At 39.5% G+C, this 18,170-nt stretch overlaps 1 protein-coding gene across 3 annotated transcripts in view; it reads left to right on the top strand.

Moving 5' to 3' along the window:
* Nucleotides 1–18,170, top strand: part of HELQ (helicase, POLQ like) — a 151,836-nt gene that overhangs the window by 87,201 nt on the left and 46,465 nt on the right. For all 3 annotated transcript variants that reach the window (XM_053703245.1, XM_053703244.1, XM_053703247.1), the window contains exons 14-15: nt 15,628–15,785; nt 17,340–17,438. In XM_053703245.1, the coding sequence (XP_053559220.1) occupies nt 15,628–15,785; nt 17,340–17,438 (257 nt within the window). The remainder of the gene's footprint in view (nt 1–15,627; nt 15,786–17,339; nt 17,439–18,170) is intronic.

Genomic DNA, 18,170 nt, shown 5'->3' with positions numbered 1-18,170 from the left:
TAATGTGAGCTCCTACCCCGCCGCCAGCTATATTACCTACCCCCTAATGTGAGCCCCTTACACCGCCGCCATCTATATTACCTACCCCCTAATGTGAGCTCCTACCCCACCGCCAGCTATATTACCTACCCCCTAATGTGAGCCCCTTACACCGCCGCCATCTATATTACCTACCCCCTAATGTGAGCCCCTTACACCGCCGCCATCTATATTACCTACCCCCTAATGTGAGCTCCTACCCCGCCGCCAGCTATATTACCTACCCCTTAATGTGAGCCCCTTACACCGCCGCCATCTATATTACCTACCCCCTAATGTGAGCTCCTACCCCGCCGCCAGCTATATTAAAATTATTAACCCCTAATTTAATCCCCCTACACCGCCGCCAGCAATATTAAATTAATTAACCCCTAATTTAATCCCCTACACCACCGCCAGCTATATTAAATACATTAACCCCTAATCTAATACCCCTAAAGTAATCGCCTCTATTACCAGCCCTTAAAAGGGCCTTTTGCGTGACATTGCCCCAAAGTAACAGCTCTATTGCCAGCCCTTAAAAGGGCTTTTTGTGGGGCATGCCCCAAAGAAATCAGCTCTTTTACCAGCCCTTAAAAGGGCTTTTTGCGGGGCATTGTCACAAAGAAATCAGCTCTTTTGCATCTAATCTAAATCCCCCTACACCGCCTCCAACTATAATAAATGTATTACCCCCTAATCTAATCCCCTACACCGCCGCCACCTATATTAAATAGATTAACCCCTAATCTAATCCCCCTACACCGCCGCCAGCTATATTAACTATATTAACACTAATTATATTAGGGTTAATATAGTTAATATACTTATTATATTATATATATTAACTATATTAACCCTAATTATATTAGGGTTAATATAGTTAATATCGTTATTATATTATATATATATTAAGTATAATAACCTTATCTAACTCTAACATCCCTAACTAAATTCTTATTAAAATAAATCTAATTAATATTAATATTATTAATTAAAATAATCCTATTTAAATCTAAATACGTACCTATAAAATAAACCCTAAGATAGCTACAATGTAATTAATAATTACATTGTAGCTATTTTAGGGTTTATATTTATTTTACAGGTAACTTGGTATTTATTTTAACTAGGTACAATAGCTATTAAATAGTTAATAACTATTTAATAGCTACCTAGTTAAAATAATTACCAATTTACCTGTAAAATAAATCCTAACCTAAGTTACAAATACACCTACACTATCAATAAATTAAATAGCCAATGGAATAAGAGCAACTGTAATTCTATTGGCTATTGTAATCAGCCAATAGAATTACAGTAGCTTTTATTCTATTGGCTATTCAAATCAGCCAATAGAATTAAAGTAGCTCACATCCGATTGGCTGATTTGAATTTGAAGGCTCAAATCAGCCAATAGGAATTCAAGGGACGCCATTTTTAATCGCGTACCTTTAATTCCTATTCAGTGTACAGCGGCGATCGTATGAAGAGGATCCTCCACGTTCCGGCTCCGGTCTTCAGTTCCAGAGGTCTTCGGTTCCAGCGTCGACGATCTTCAGTTCCAGCATCGCCGGTCTTGAGCTCCGCGGTCATCGGTATTCAACTCCTCCGCTCCGTGCCGGCTGGATCCTGGAAGAAAAAGAGGTCGCCGCCTGGAAGAAGACATCTCCGCCTGGAACAGGACCTTCTCCGCCGGTCTTCAGGACAGGTAAGGAGCACTTGGGGGTTAGACTTAGGTTTTTTTAAGGGGGGATTGGGTGGGTTAGAATAGAGGTATGTGGGTGGTGGGTTGTAATGGGGGGGTTGTTTTTTTTACAGGCAAAAGAGCTGATTTCTTTGGGGCATGCCCCACAAAAGGCCCTTTTAAGGGCTGGTAATAGAGCTGTTAACTTTTGTAATTTAGATTAGGGTAGGGATATTTTTTTATTTTGGGGGGCTTTGTGTTTTTATTAGGGGGCTTAGAATAGGTGTAATTAGCTTAAAATTCTTGTAATCTTTTTTTATTTTTTGTAATTTAGTGTTTGTTTTTTGTAATTTAATTTAGTGTATTTAATTGTAGTTTAGTTTAGATATTTGTAGTTTATTTAATTTATTGATAGTGTAGGTGTATTTGTAACTTAGGTTAGGATTTATTTTATAGGTAAATTGGTAATTTTTTTTTTTTTTTTTTTTAAATATGTTTTATTGAAAAACTCAAGCTTTGTATACAACATGTAAAATTTTCATAAATATGTTTTCCAGTCTTTACTTTTTTTTTTTCTCCCCCTTTCCCCCCTCCAACTTCTCAGTGTTGTCCTTGGCAGCTTGTGCCATTGTTGTAGATACTGCTAAGTTTCGCAGTTCCATTATAGAGTCTGAGTCCGTATAGGCCTTATAGCCTGGCAAACATAATCGATAATACTTGGTAAAGATACTAGCTTGTATTTAAACAAATATAAAGTTTCATATAAAAAGTAAAACAGTGTGTGACCTCTGTGTGGCACCATGAAAAGGGTCATAGGTTCACCCGTGGAAGGATTTTTACATGCAATTGCTTCTGCACAGTTTGTGGTCCCTTGTTTCCCGGGTCTGTCATTGTGTTTTACGCGTTTTTGTGTCTTATCCCTACTTAGCCAGTAGGGAGATATGTTATGTAAGTAGTCACGTCTTTTGTCCTGAGGTGTAGTGTGTCTGCGTTGTCTAATATCAGTGGTCGGTGTCGCGCTGCTCCCATTGTTGCAACATTAGGTCATGTATGTCTGCTGTGCCATGCTGTATGTGGTGGTACCTCTCTAACTGCAGTAGTGTGTTTACTTGATTTTCCCATTCCTCTATGGATGGTATCGTCTTTGTTTTCCAATACTTTGGGATGAGCATTTTGGCACTATTCAACATGATTAGGAGTAAAGCCTTGCTCTGCTTAGTCTCTAGCTTAGGTAGTGATAGAAATAGGATCGTCTTTGGGCTGTTTTGTAACGGTTTCGCTATTATGTGTGCAATCTGTAGGAAGACACCTACCCAGTACATGTCGAGTTTGGGGCAGGACCACCAGATGTGTGTTGGTGTGCCCTCTTCACCGCAGTCTCTCCAGCACCTCCCCGAAGCTGTCCTATATATGCAATGCAACCTACTAGGTGTAAGGTACCATCTTGATATAAATTTATAGCTTGCCTCTTGTACTCGTACAGAAACTGAGGCTTTCTTGGTAATTTGGAACGCGGTGTACCACTCTGTCTTCTCTATCTCCATTTGTAATTCTTTTTCCCATGCCTTCGCATATGTGGGGAGTGTATTGGCATCCTCCAATATTAATAATTTATATGTCAACGAGATGGCATGAGACATGGGGGTAACTCGGGTGCACAGGGTTTCAAAGACCGTTTTCTGTCTTGTAAATGAGCCCCTAGAATGGTGTGTTGCAAGGAAGTGATTGATCTGTGAGTGTGCTAACCAATTCAGATGTGCCCCCAGTGCTGTCTCTTGAATGTCTGCTAATGGTGCGAGTTTGCCTCCTTCCAAGAGGGAGGAGATCGTCATGTCACCAAAGGAAGACCCTGGTTCTATGTCCCTTGGTTTGTAGTTCCAAGGTATTTCAGGGTTCTGGTACAATGGGGTTAATGGTGCATGGATGGAAGAAATATTTGTGGAGGTGCGTTGGAGTTTATCCCAATGTGAGTAAAAATCTATTAGTAATGGGTATGTGGATGTGGCTTTGGATCTGTGTTTCTCTGGGGCCCACGCCTGAAGACCTGCATTTCTTGTGTTAAGGATGTCACAGTCCAGTTGTACCCACTTCTTGTTGTGGTCGTTATGGCACCAGTCTAATAGTCTCTGTAATATGGTGGCTTGTTTGTAAGTGGGAATGTTTGGAACTCCCAGACCTCCTCTGTCTCTTGGGAGGTATAGGGTTCTCTTTGCTATCCTTGGCCTAATGTTTCCCCAGATGTAATGTTCCAGTATACTTTGTAGTTTTTGTAGGTAATTTGTTGGCAGTGGAATTGGGGTAGTCTGGAGTAGATATAATATCCTTGGGACTACGTTCATTTTGACAATGTTAATTCTCCCTACCCACGAAATTGTCTTCTTTTTCCAACTAGAAAGATCTGACACCAGGTTGTGTTCTAGTGCCTTGTAGTTGGCTTGAAATAGTACCTGTGGGTCTGGTGATAAGTGTATGCCTAAGTATCTCATTGTTGTCTGTTGTGTGCGAAGTGGGCAGTCTTGAAGTATCTCAAATAAAGAGTCGGGGTCATATGTAATATTTAATAGTTCAGACTTAGTTGTGTTAAGATGAAAATTTTGATACCCGTCCATAGTCACCGAACACCTTCAGGGCCCTGGGCATGGAGGTTTCCGTTTTCGTCAATGTAAGTAGGACATCGTCTGCGTAGAGTGCGAGTTTGTGTTCGTTCAAGTTTATAGAGACCCCTGATATCAACGTGTCCTCTCTTATTCTCTGCGCCAGTACCTCTATAGTTATGGCGAAGAGAATTGGTGAGAGGGGGCAGCCTTGTCTCGTGCCATTGTGAATGTAGAACCTGTCGGATAGTAGACCGTTTACTTTGACACGCGCTGTTGGGCATTCATATAGTGTGAAGATTTGGGAGATAATGGAGTTGCTAAATTTCATTTTATGTAGAACCGCTTTTAGAAAAAGCCAATGTACCCTGTCAAAGGCTTTCTCTGCGTCTGTCGACACAAAGATTGACGGGATTTTGTGTTGCTGGACATAGTTCATTAATTGCAGTACCTTTAAGGTGTTGTCCCTCGCCTCCCTCCCAGGGACAAAACCCACTTGGTCCGGATTAATCAATGTGGGCAGATACTTATTAATTCTATTGGCCAGAATCTTAGCAAATATTTTAATATCACAGTTTAGGAGAGAAATGGGGTGGAAATTTTCTGGTTTATTTGGGTTTTTGCCTGGTTTAGGCAAGACTGTGATATAAGCCTCTAACATGTTGTCTGGAAAACCCCCCTCCTTTAGTAATGAGTTAAATAGGGATATTAGTGGCGATATAAGATGGTGTATGAAGGTTTTATAGTATTTAATACCCAGGCCGTCCGGTCCTGGGCTCTTGCCGTTTGGCATGGACTTAATGGCGGTTGCAATTTCATCTTTTGTAATTGGTACATCTAAAGCCCCGGCGCTTTCTGTGTCAAGAGTGGGTAGGGTCACCCCTTCCAGATAGTTGTCTATCTCTCGTAGGTCACAGTCATTGTGTATGTTGTATAGTTTTTCGTAGTACTGTCTGAATGTCTCCGCTATTTGTATACTGTCTCTGTGCATGTCTCCCGCTGTGTCCGCTAATTCGTGTACATGGGTTGTTAGTTGCTGGCATTTTAATGCCTTGGCAAGTGAGGACCCTGATTTGTTATTTACGTCAAAGTATTTTTGTTGTAGTATCACAGCTTTGTGTTGGTATTCCTTGATGTAATGGTTGTTAAGCTCGTGCCTGGCTTTGGTTAAATTTTTTAGATAGATTGTGGAGGTCGGGTGTTGTTTATGTTGTGTCTCCCAGTATCTTATTTGAGAGAGGGTAGAGTTCACGAACTGTCTGTCATTTTTTATTTTTCTCGCTTTGTGTTTGATAAATTCCCCCCTGATTACACATTTGTGCGCTTCCCATGTCGTTGCCGTTGATGTGTCTGTGGGTGTGTTTTCCCTGAAGAAATGTCCCAGTGTTTCGTCAACGTCCATCTGGATTAATGGGTTAGCTAGAGCAGTTTCGTCAAGCCTCCACATAAAGGGATGTGGTGGTATGCTTGGCCATTTGATCATGCACTTTACTGGTGCGTGATCAGACCATGTTATTGGTAAAATTTCAGCTTTTTCCACCATAGTCAATCCTATCTGGTCTGTCACTATGTAGTCAATTCTAGTGTAAGTATGGTGTGGGTGTGAGTAGAATGTGAAGTCTGAGGCGTCTGGGTGCTCTGTTCTCCAGATGTCATGTGTCTTTAGCATTTGCAGTTGGGAGTTAATGGATTTTATGACTTTCATCGGTGTGCTTGTCCTCCCTGTCGATGTGTCTCGTGAGGGGTCTAGTGGCAGGTTAAAGTCGCCCGCAATAAACAATACCCCTTTCATATGTTCCAGTAGTAACTGTGTGACCTGTCTAAAAACTAGGTGCTGTCCCTGATTGGGTAGGTAGATATTAACCAGTGTAACATATGTGTTGAAGAGGAGCCCTGTCACTATCAGATATGTTCCTTTGGTATCTTTGATGACATGTTTCGGTTGGAAAAGTACAGTATTTTTGAGGAATATACCTACTCCTCCTTTCTTATTTGGCCCCGAGGCCAGGAAGGAGGTCTTATATTGGTTGTTCATGTACTTGGGTTCCCTCCCCTTTTTAAAATGCGTCTCTTGTATAAAGAGTATGTCCCCTTTGGTTTTGTGCAGTTGGTGAAACGCTATTGACCGTTTTTCAGGGCTGTTAAGGCCCTTGGCATTTATAGATACTAGTGAAAGGGGTTGCCCCTGTGTGTTTCTCTGATCTGTCATGTTATTCTTCCCGCCTATCTGATGTGTGTGGGTCAATTCTATGTGGAAGCTTTCGTCTGTGTATGTGGGGTGTATAGTACCTTTTTGTAATGTGTACCTGTAGTCGGGTCCAAGTCTGGTATTTAGATGCGTTTACTTCGTGGAAATGAGAGTTCGGCAGTTCGTGTAAGCAGAGTTGTTGCGTATATGCGGTTAAGGTGCGGTGAAAGGAAGCTCAGTTGGTGCCACAGGTGAACCTAAAATAAGTTGGTATGAGGTTAACTTGTAATGCAACAATGAATTAACAACAGGGCAACAGTATTAATCAACAAACAGTAATAACAAGCTGAAATGAAATAACAAGATAGGGCTATATCCCTACCCCTAAGCCCGATAATTCAAACATTAATATAGAATATAGAACCTTTAGCCATTTTTGACCATTATGAGTCCTTTCATGTCGGCGCGTGCCCTCTATCTGATTGCTTGCAGGATTCCATTAAGTGTGGGCACGCGCTCGGCACGTTGGTTCTTTTTTCAGTTTCTGTCCTTGACTTTCTCTCTGAGGGTGACAAGGATCTGATGCGTGTTCTTGGAGTTGTCACATTTTCTTCATCTGTATGCTCTGGGTGTGGGATGTTAATCCGTAGGGTTTCGCAGAAGTGTGGTAGGTCTTCCCTGGTTTTATACACCGCAGTGGTGCCGTCCCTTGTAGCGATGATGCTGACTGGGAATCCCCACCTATAGGGTATCCTCTGTGATCTTAGAGCAATGGTAATATAGCTGAGATCTCTTCTTTTTTGCAGAGTTGTTGGGCTCAGATCAGCAAAAATCTGTATGCGGATGCCCGCATGTGTAAAGTCCTGTTTTTGTCTGGCATATCTGAGGATATCTTCTTTGTCTTTAAAATGCAGGAGTTTGAGAATGACATCCCTAGGTGGTGCTTTAGGTGGGGGTTTGGCTCTTAGGGCTCGATGAGCTCTCTCTATTGGGACCTCAGGTGTGCCACTGTCCCCTTTAAGGGTCCGGAAAAGATCTTGTAGGCAGCCCTCCAGGGCCGCTGGTTGTATAGTTTCAGAGATGCCCCGTATCCGGAGGTTGTTCCTCCTACCTCTGTTATCTAGGTCCTCCACTTTCTCCCAAAGTTGGTGTATGGTCTCCTCTTGTTCATATGCCAAACGTGAGATGTGTTCAATATCATTATGTGTTGTATTGTGGCTCTCCTCTAAATTTGTTACTCTTTGAGTCACCCTTGTCAGGTCACGTTTCAGTTCAGTATACCAGGTTTTAACTTCTGACATGATCTCTTTTACATCATCTTTAGTGCACAGGGGCTTTAAATCTTCTTTTGTGAGACCAGGAGAGTGCGTTGGATGTGATGGCATTGTTTGCATGTCCTCTGCTGGTGCAGGGGCTTTTGGGTTAGATGTAGCTATAGGAGTCTGCGATTCTAAAGGTTTTAAATATTGCTGCAGCATTTTTGTATTTGTAACACTATCAGATTTGCCTTGCTTGCGTGCTGGCATATTTTTAATATTTAATGCAGTGGAGTAGGGAGCAGGCCTTATTAGTTATGTGTCAGTCTCAGCTTTTGTGTCCCCAGCGTGGGTATATCTGATTTAGGGATGTATAACAGTAGTAATAAAGCCACCAAGTTATTGTGAAGCACTTTCTTTGTATTTCCTTAGATATTCTCCCCTCTGGATCAGGGTGCGCTATATCTCTGGTGTTAGCTATGTATTTACTATTGTGCAAGCAGTAATAGTTTTGGTCTTGTGAGTTCTGTGCACCTGTGTGAAAAATATCCCTCTTGGCAGAGTTTAGGGTCTGTGGTAGCAGCTGTTTTATGCAGTCTCTTGCAGTGATTAGTGCTAGGATACAGCTTATTTTCGTATAGCTTATAAAGTCTCTGTGATATGCTTAGGCCCCTTTTTCATTTACTGTCAATATGCAGCACTCCTATTCCTGCTCTTCCCCTTTTTGTACTGCTGCTGCGTTTATTATCTAATTATTTGTTGTGATCTGTTTTACCAGCTGTCTGGTCTCTTATGCGCTTATGTTGTGAACCCTTTAGCTGGCGGTGTGGCGCTTTACTATTATATTGATTTCACCGCGTGGTTGTGCGCGGATTTTTTGCACCCCCGGGAACCTTTGACTTACTTGCCGCTTTTGTGTCGGCTCTCTGCCGTGTCCGGTCGGCTAAAACGTGTCTGTCGCTGTGTGTGGGCTTGTTGTTTTGCCCGAACTGTAAGATGGTTGCTCCCGGTCTCCTACGATCACTGTGGCCTAAGTACGGGAAGTCGGCCCGCCGGCTTCCCGTGGTGTTTTTCAGGGTCAGCTGTTCCCCTCTGCGGTTTGATCGGTCCCCTCGCTTCTGCTGTGTGTAAGGATTCACTGTATGATGGTAAAAGGTCTTTGGCTAATTTTATATACCGGGCTTAGGTGGTATGGGCCTGGGAGCTATCCTCTCACACAGCCATTTTCCAGCATGGCTAAGCTCCGCCCCCAAATTGGTAATTATTTTAACTAGGTAGCTATTAAATAGTTATTAACTATTTAATAGCTATTGTACCTAGTTAAAATAAATACCAAGTTACCTGTAAAATAAATATAAACCCTAAAATAGCTACAATGTAATTATTAATTACATTGTAGCTATCTTAGGGTTTATTTTATAGGTAAGTATTTAGATTTAAATAGGAATATTTTAACTAATAATATTAATATTAATTAGATTTATTTTAATAAGAATTTAGTTAGGGATGTTAGAGTTAGATAGGGTTATTATACTTAATATATATATAATATAACAACGATATTAACTATATTAACCCTAATATAATTAGGGTTAATATATATAATATAATAACTATATTAACTATATTAACCCTAATATAATTAGGGTTAATATAGTTAATATAGCTGGCGGCGGTGTAGGGGGATTAGATTAGGGGTTAATCTATTTAATATAGGTGGCGGCGGTGTAGGGGGATTTAGATTAGATGCAAAAGAGCTGATTACTTTGTGACAATGCCCTGCAAAAAGCCCTTTTAAGGGCTGGTAAAAGAGCTGATTTCTTTGGGGCATGCCCCACAAAAAGCCCTTTTAAGGGCTGGCAATAGAGCTGTTACTTTGGGGCAATGTCACGCAAAAGGCCCTTTTAAGGGCTGGTAATAGAGGTGATTACTTTAGGGGGATTAGATTAGGGGTTAATGTATTTAATATAGCTGGCGGCGGTGTAGGGGGATTAGATTAGGGGTTAATACATTTAATATAGCTAGCGGCGGGGTAGGGGGATTAGATTAGGGGTTAATTAATTTAATATAGCTGGCGGCGGTGTAGGGGGATTAGATTATTGGTTAATACATTTAATATAGCTGGCGGCGGGGTAGGAGCTCACATTAGGGGGTAGTTTAATGTAGCTGGCGGTGGTGTAAGGGGCTCACATTAGGGGGTAGTTTAATATAGCTGGCGGCGGGGTGGGAGCTCACATTAGGGGGTATGTAATGTAGCTGGCGACGGTGTAGGGGGATCACATTAGGGGGTTATACTTTCAATGTAGGTGGCGGCGGGGTCCGGTAGCGGCGGTTTAGGGGTTAAATACTTTATTAGGGATTGCGGCTGACAGGTAGACAGACATTGCGCATGCGTTAGGTGTTAGGTTTTATTTAGCAGTTCGCGGTTGACAGGTAAATAGACATTGCGCATGCGTTAGGTGTTAGGTTTTATTTGGCAGGTAGTTTAGGTAGTTACGGGGCTCCAATAGACAGCGTCAGGCTTACTATGGCTGCATTTTGTGGCGAGGTGAAAATGGAGTAAGATTTCTCCATTTTCGCCACGTAAGTCCTTACGCTGTATATTGGATACCAAACTGTGCGGGTTTGGAATACCTGCCTATGACCCAAAAAGCTACGAGCGAAGGCAGAAATATACAAGTGTAACTTCTAGGTTATATAGGATACCAAACCCGCGCAAATTTTGGCGTTGCCGGCTTCTGCGGGCGACGCTGTATATCGGATCGATGCCCATGGCTTTAGCTGTAGGATGCGACTAAGAAAATGTCAGGAAAGACCTACTAGAACAGCTTAAAGGGACACTGAACCCAAATTTTTTCTTTTGTAATTCAGAAATAGCATGCAATTTTAAGAAACTTTCTAATTTACTCCTATTATCAATTTTTCTTCGTTCTCTTGCTATCATTATTTGAAAAAGAAGGCATCTAAGCTTTTTTTTGGTTTCAGTACTCTGGACAGCACTTTTTTATTGGTGGATGAATTTATCCACCAATCAGCAAGGACAACCCAGGTTGTTCACCAAAAATGGGCCGGCATCTAAACTTACATTCTTGCATTTCAAATAAAGATACCAAGAGAATGAAGAAAATTTGATAATAGGAGTAAATTAGAAATTTGCTTAAAATTTCATGCTCAATCTGAATCACGAAATAAATTTTTTGGGTACAGTGTCCCTTTAAGTTTATTTGGGCTTAATCAGAGGCACTTTAAATGATGGCAGGTGTGTACTGAATCCTATTTAACATGATTTTAAATGTGATTGCTTAATTCTGAACACAGCTACATCCCCAATATAAGAGGGTGTGCACACTTATGCAACCACATAATAATATATATATTTTATTTTTTGTTTACTTCCCTCCACCTAAAAGATTTCAGTTTGTTTTTCAATTGAGTTGTACAGTGTATAGGTCACATTAAAGGTGGAAAAAGTTCTGAAATGATTCATCTTTGTCTCATTTTTTCACATTACAGAAACCTGACATTTTAACAGGGGTGTGTAGACGAATAATGCAAAGAAATCAAGTTCATATTAATTTTTAAGCAACACAATACTAATGTTTTAACATTAATTCGTTTACAAATCAATATTTGGTGGAATATCCCAACTTTTATGCATCTTGGCACGCTCCCCACCAGTCTTCCACATTAGTGTTGGGTAACTTTATGCCACTCCTGGTGCAAAAATTCAAGCAGCTTAGCTTTGTTTGATGGCTTGATCACATTCTAGAGGTTTTCAATGGGGTTCAGGTCTGGAGATTGGGCTGGCCATGACACTGTTTTGATCTGGTGGTCCCCCATCCACACAATGATTTGACCTCGCTGTGTGGCATGATGCATTGTCCTGTTGGAAAAAAAATCCTCAGAATTGGAGAATATTCTCGGAGCATAAGGAAGCAAGATTTCTTCCATGATAACCTTGTATGTAGCTTGATTTATGCATCCTTCACAAAGATACATTTGCCTGATTCCAACCTTCCTGAGGCACCCCCAGATCATCACTGATAATCCACCAAATTTCACAGTGGGTGTTAGACACTGTGGCTTGTAGGCCTCTCCAGATCTCTGTCTAACCATTAGATGACCAGGGGTTGGGCAAAGCTGAAAATTGGACTCATCAGAGAAGAAAAGAGAATCAAGCTTATGCTTCAAATAGAAATATTTGCAGACTTAATGGCTTTTCTGGTTCTTATCTGCTCTGAAAATATGTTTTATCTTTAGTAAGAAAAATATGGTAGAAAATGTATATTTAAAGAGAAATTAAACAAATGTTTTTTTATTCAGATAGAACACACAATTTTGAAAACGTTTCTAATTTTACTAAATGGCAGCAGTTTTGCCAGAATGCTTTTGAGCACTAGATGGCAGAAGTGTTTTCACATTGTATAACACTGTTAATAGCATTCTTTAAAAAAAATAAAAAATTCTGCCATCTAGTGCTCCAGATATATGCCTATCTGCTTTTCAACAAAGGATACCAAGAGAACAAAACATCATTGATAATAGAAATAAATCAGAAAGATTTTTTTACAATTGTAAATAGGGCTTCAACAAAAGATTAAAAAAGAAAATGAAAAAGTAAATAGAGTATGCAAAGTTCTCTGAGGAAGTGTATAGTTAAACGGGTTATTTTTTTTTTTGTAAATATTTTATTTGGTTTTCCGAAAGAATAGATGGGTACAACAGCTGTACGACCAAAGCGTACGATTTCTTCAAAGTTTCAAATGAGTACAATGGTACAAATACAATATAACAGATACAGTGATAACACAATAGAAACAATATATAGTTCTGAGATCCTTGCTCTCCTGCTTTCTCCTGGGGGGGGCAGTCAGATTTATTCGCACTTATTCTGAAGTGAAGGGGAAGGGAGAGGAAGGGAGAGGATGTTAGGGAAGGGAATGGGGAACTAAAAAGAGGGGGGAGGCTAGGACTAATATGGGGTCTCCAGGCCTGGCAGATCTGGTGCGAGACAGCAGACCCTTCCTATAGGTAGGGGAGAGGTTTTCTTAGGTCTCAAAGCTGGGTAGCCACGAGGTGTCAAATCTACTCTTCCAATCTGTCCAAACTAATTCAAAGAAGTCAGACCTTCCCATAGTTTAATATATGTTTTTTTCCATAGAGTATATGTAAGCCATTGTTAGGACAATGTCAGACCATGCAGGAGGACTTGTTCTTTTCCAAGCTCTGGCTATGTTAAGTTTAACAGCTAAAAAGAGGTATATGCAAAGTGTGCCATAATGTCTGGGTAGTTTACAGGTGCCTAAATGGAGTAGGGCTGTCTCTGGGGTTCTAGGGAGGGAAATACCCATCTTCGCAAGTGTGGTGAAGCACTTGCTCCAAATGGGCTTCAGTTTGGGGCAGCTCCACCAGATATGAGTCATGTCGCCTACTCTTGAGCAGTCTCTCCAACAGTTCGGGGAGGCCTTAGGGAAAATTGCAGCAAGCCATGTTGAAACATAATACCAGTGCGTGAGTAATTTAACATGAGTTTCATATATGGTGATGCAGTGTAGTACTTTTTTCGTAAGAAGGAGTGTACGGTGCCAGGTGCTGTAAACTCTAGCTTCTGTTCCCATTTATGAATATGTAGGGCTTTGTCTACCGGAATTGCGCTGTAATTTATTTTTAATCTTGCTCACTGTGCCTTGTTAAAACTATTTACTTTTTTTTTTTTTAATATAAATCTTTTGTAGTAACCCTGTTCACAGGGATTGGGCAACAATGGAGGGGGACTAACTTTGGTTTGGTGTAGTTTAACAATCAAAATATAATATTTAAGTATTTACTAAACATTTAGGTGGATAGTTTGATATTCAGTACCTTCATTATAATTAAGTGACCCTTTCTGAATACAATTCATATTTATTAACATTACTACATATGTAATATTCCCATTTACTAAGGTGACGAGATGTCCTTATTTTTAGGGACAGTCCTGGCAGTGTGTCCCTAGTTTTCTTTCTAGGGAAAATCCTGAATTTGTTCAGTCTGTCCCTATTTTTTTTAAAGGGCTAAGCTATGCTGTCTGAGTGTGTAAATGAGAATAATCATCTTTACTTATCACAAAACCAGCTGACTATATCCTATATGTTATATATCATTTTCAAGTCATACAGAGCAAGGAGTGCAAAACCATAAACATGAGTAAGAGAGATTAACTAAGTACGTGTTAATATCTCAGTAATATTTAACTTAAAGGGACAGTAAAGTCCAAAAAAAACTTTAATGATTCAAAGAGGGCATGTAATTTTAAACAACTTTCCAATTTACTTTTATCACCAATTTTGCTTTGTTCTCTTGGTATTCTTAGTTGAAAGCTAAACCTAGGAGGTTCATATGCTAATTTCTTAGACCTTGAAGGCCGCCTCTAACCTAAATGCATTTTGACAGTTTTTCACCACTAGAGGGCATTAGTTCATGTGTTTCATATAGATAACATTGAGCTCATGCACATGGAGTGAGCACTCATTGGCTAAAATGCAAGTCTATCAAAATAACTGAAATAAGGGGGCAGTCTGCAGAGGCTTAGATACAAGGTAATTACAGAGATAAAACCGGTATGATTATATCTGTGTTTGTTATGCAAAACTGGGGAATGGGTAATTAAGGGATTATCTGTCTTTTAAAACAACAACAATTCTGGTGTTGACTGTCCCTTAAAATTAAATATGTAGGTACATCTACACCATGGGCTGGCATTAGGAGACAGTTGATATGTGTTTGGGGCTGGAACACTTAAATTTTTATCTTAGAAATAGTTTTACTATTAGCTTTCATTGTAGGTAAACTATTTTAACATGCCTGCATACATTAAACATTAGCAACAGTTTTTTTTAGCCCCTCCTCATGAGGTGTCCCAAATTTGGGTCTGGGGTCTTTTGAAATGGGGTCTGGGAAATCTGGTCCAAACAGAAAGAGAAGCAGTCTGCCAGAAACGAACAACAACTCAGTGGCTTGTTCTATGGCCTGGTTACCACCATGCTTCTTTTAGTCCAATTGTGCTTTTCACAGAGAAAACATTTCCTGGAGTATATCAGTCTGATCTTGCCCCAAAATACTTTGGACCTCGTCAGTAAGGCGTAGCTATATCCCTCTAAGCACATCAGGCAAGGAGTCCAAGTCTGTTTCCCCCATCTGGGAAATCTGGTCACCTTACATTTACTCACGGCTAATTGGTAACCCAGCTAATTGATTAAACAAAGGGCTCGCTAAGCAGTGAAGTGTTTTTAATCAATCGTCAGGGTCCTACCACACTTCCCTAGCTAAAGGCACATGTACACTAGATTTTTCTTTGCATCAATGTTTTGTAGATGATCTATTTATAAAGCCCATCTGGGAGTGTTTTTGTAACAATGTATAGTTTTGCTTATTTTTAAATAACATTGTGCTGATTTTCAGACTCCTATCCAAGTCCCAAAGTATCAGTTGTAGACTGAAGTCTACAGGTTCCTGCTGCTCCTGTTTGTATAATAAGTCTTTTCATATGCAGGGGAGGGGGGTCTGCTCTTCTTGCTTTCTCCGCCCCTTTTCGAGTGTATCCCAGCCTAACCTCATCAACATTGCTAAACTGGGAGCTTCTAAGTATTTTTTTAAAAGGTTTCATACTAGATTTTTATATCTTTATCTGTGCATATTCCTCTTTATAGTAGTATCTATTACATGCAGTTATATGAAAATTAGTGTATACTGTCCCTTTAGGCACTAAAGTTGCAGCCAATAAAACCAAGTCTTTTGGTGGTCGCCAAGAGATGGTGCCAGCAAATCTGTTATAAGTGCCACCTTTTGCACGTGTGCTGTAGGTTCACCACCTCTAATCTATGTTTTGTAACCGTTCTTTTTCAGGATCTATCGATTTGGCCTATTGTGATGTTCTGTATCATGACTTGAAAAAAGGATTGGAAGGCTTAGTTTTAGAGAGTTTCCTTCATCTGATCTACCTTGTAACACCATATGAAATGCTTGATCAGTGTAGCCCAGACTGGATGATCTATTTCAGACAAGTGAGTAAAGTTCTGGCTTTTTAATCTTAAAGGGAAATTAAACACTTTGAGATGGTAATATAAAATGATAAATTGTATATATAAAACAACTCTGCAATATACTTTCATTATTTATTTTGTGCTCTTTGCCTGTAATTCCATTCTGAAATTGTGAGCTTTTCAGTTCCTGTTAGAAATGGAAGTGCAGAACACTGATAAATCCAGCACAGCCATTGGCTGCACACTCTAGTGACCTATTTATAACGGTCCCTAATTGGCCACAGCAGAGAAGGTAACACAAGTTACAACATGGCAGCTCCCAGTGTTTTATAGACACTAAAATTTTACACTTATTTTGTCACTTTTTAAACAACTAATGAAACTTTAAAAAATACATCTACATGTTACTCATGGACTAATCTTTTCTTTGAATGTATCATTCTATCTAGCATGTATTTAGTGTTTAATGTCCCTTTAAGAAGAAAAAAATATATATGGTATTTGTTTGTGGTTCCTATATACTATATGTTTATATCAACTCCGGTAATATAGATAAGATGTTCTATATATTATGTGTTACCAAAATTATGTGAGCATTCGTTTAAAGATCAATGGTTCAAGTGAAGTGTTTGTTTGGGAAGAGAAATATTCAGTATTATTTATTAATGCTAAACTTCTTAAAATATAATCCCAAAGTACAGCTAGATGTGAAGCACAAATGTCTTGTAAATCTGTATGTTTGTCACCTGTCTGGTACTCTACTGACATAACCAGTATTTAAAGGGATATAGTGCTGCATGTTACTGCTGATATATCTAACAGAGGTATTTTGAAAGATATACATAGAGGTGGCTATTTGATATCTCACACTGTAGCTACATAAATGTATGCTAATTAGTAAGCAATATGTTTTTTTCCACCACCAAAGGTTGCTGTCCCAAACAAAATTCTATTTATGCTATTGGTGCATAAAATACTGAAAGTGCATATGGAAATAAATGTCCATGTAATTACTCTCCATTGATAAATAGATTTTTTTAAGCACCAATGATAATGCCTATGAAGTGTGTTAACTGTATTCAGTGCTTAATTTTTGGTGTAGGAAGCATAACTGCTTTTATATGTCTTTATATTCACAGAGTGCAGTAATTCTCCATCTTTAATGGCACATTTGCTGATAGCATTAGTCTGTGGCCTGGCCCATATGATATTAAAATGTTCTTTCCATAGATGTTCTACTCAAAAATGTGTGGTGTCCCAGCTTTGTGTACTGATGCAAGAAATAATAGCTACAATAGTAAATCTGCCAGAAAAGGCTAAGCCAACATGTTTATTAAAATGTGGTTTTAAACTAGGGGTGGTTCCAAAGTTGTAACATTTTTAAATGTTAATCACAAGATATCAAGCGTGCATAGGACACTGTTAAGGGGAACTCCCCCCCCCTCCCCTCTTAAAAAAAAAGTCTAGTACAATCAAGACCTAATCACATTTGCAAATTTGAGGCTAACATTTTGCTTGCTGGCATTTCAATTTTAGGAAGCTTTCTGTTTGAATGATATTTGTTTTTTTGAACAGTTTAACCAGCTCAATCCAACAGAGCAAAAAGTAGCAGATAGTGTTGGAGTACCAGAAAGTTTTCTCGCACGGAAGGCCTCAGGTCAGACTGTAAAAAAGGTAAGGTAAACAAAAATGTATGTGATTTAGTTATATTAATTGGTAATAAAAAAAATACTGTCAGAAATGTAACTGACTTTTGTTGCAGATGTATATAGTAAGGTCGTTTGTAGAAGTCTCCTGATTTGTTACAGATTGCTGCTTAATTGATCTAGAAATACATATTTCTTTTGCTTTGCACACATTTTTTTCTATTCTTATACTTGTTACACTTCACAACCCCAAAGGCTGGGCCCTTTTTTTTAATTTTTTTCCCTATTAAGTTTTACTAGTTCAGAAAATATATAAATAATTCAATTGTGTGTGTGTTATACTGTGTCTGTGTGTATATGTGTGTGTACAGGTATACCTCGCTCATACAGCGGGTTAGGGACCAAAGCCCTGCTGTAAAATGAAAACCGCCTTAAAGTGAAACAACGTGCTTTTAGCTTTCTTTTCACTTGCCAGTAAGCTTAAAAACATGTTTGAACCAAGGTATATTGGGGTGCAATAGCGCTAAGTTAAGTTGAACACTAGCACAGCATTCAATTAAAAAACCTGTACCTGTAAAATAGTGACAATTACTGTAGTACAATTTGCCAGACTACAATACTGAGACACAGATTGCACTGTAATGCTGTAAACAGAGTGAACTGCGCATAACAAAATGGTGCTAGTCACTTTTCTCGCAATCTCACGATGAGTACAGCACTGTTTCAAAAAACATCGAAATTGGGATCTTAGTCGCACAAT

This window comes from Bombina bombina, chromosome 2, assembly GCF_027579735.1.
Source record: "Bombina bombina isolate aBomBom1 chromosome 2, aBomBom1.pri, whole genome shotgun sequence".
NCBI classification, from domain to species: domain Eukaryota; kingdom Metazoa; phylum Chordata; class Amphibia; order Anura; family Bombinatoridae; genus Bombina; species Bombina bombina.
The sequence above is the reverse complement of the archived record's forward strand: the minus strand, read 5'-3'. Positions and strand labels throughout refer to the sequence as shown.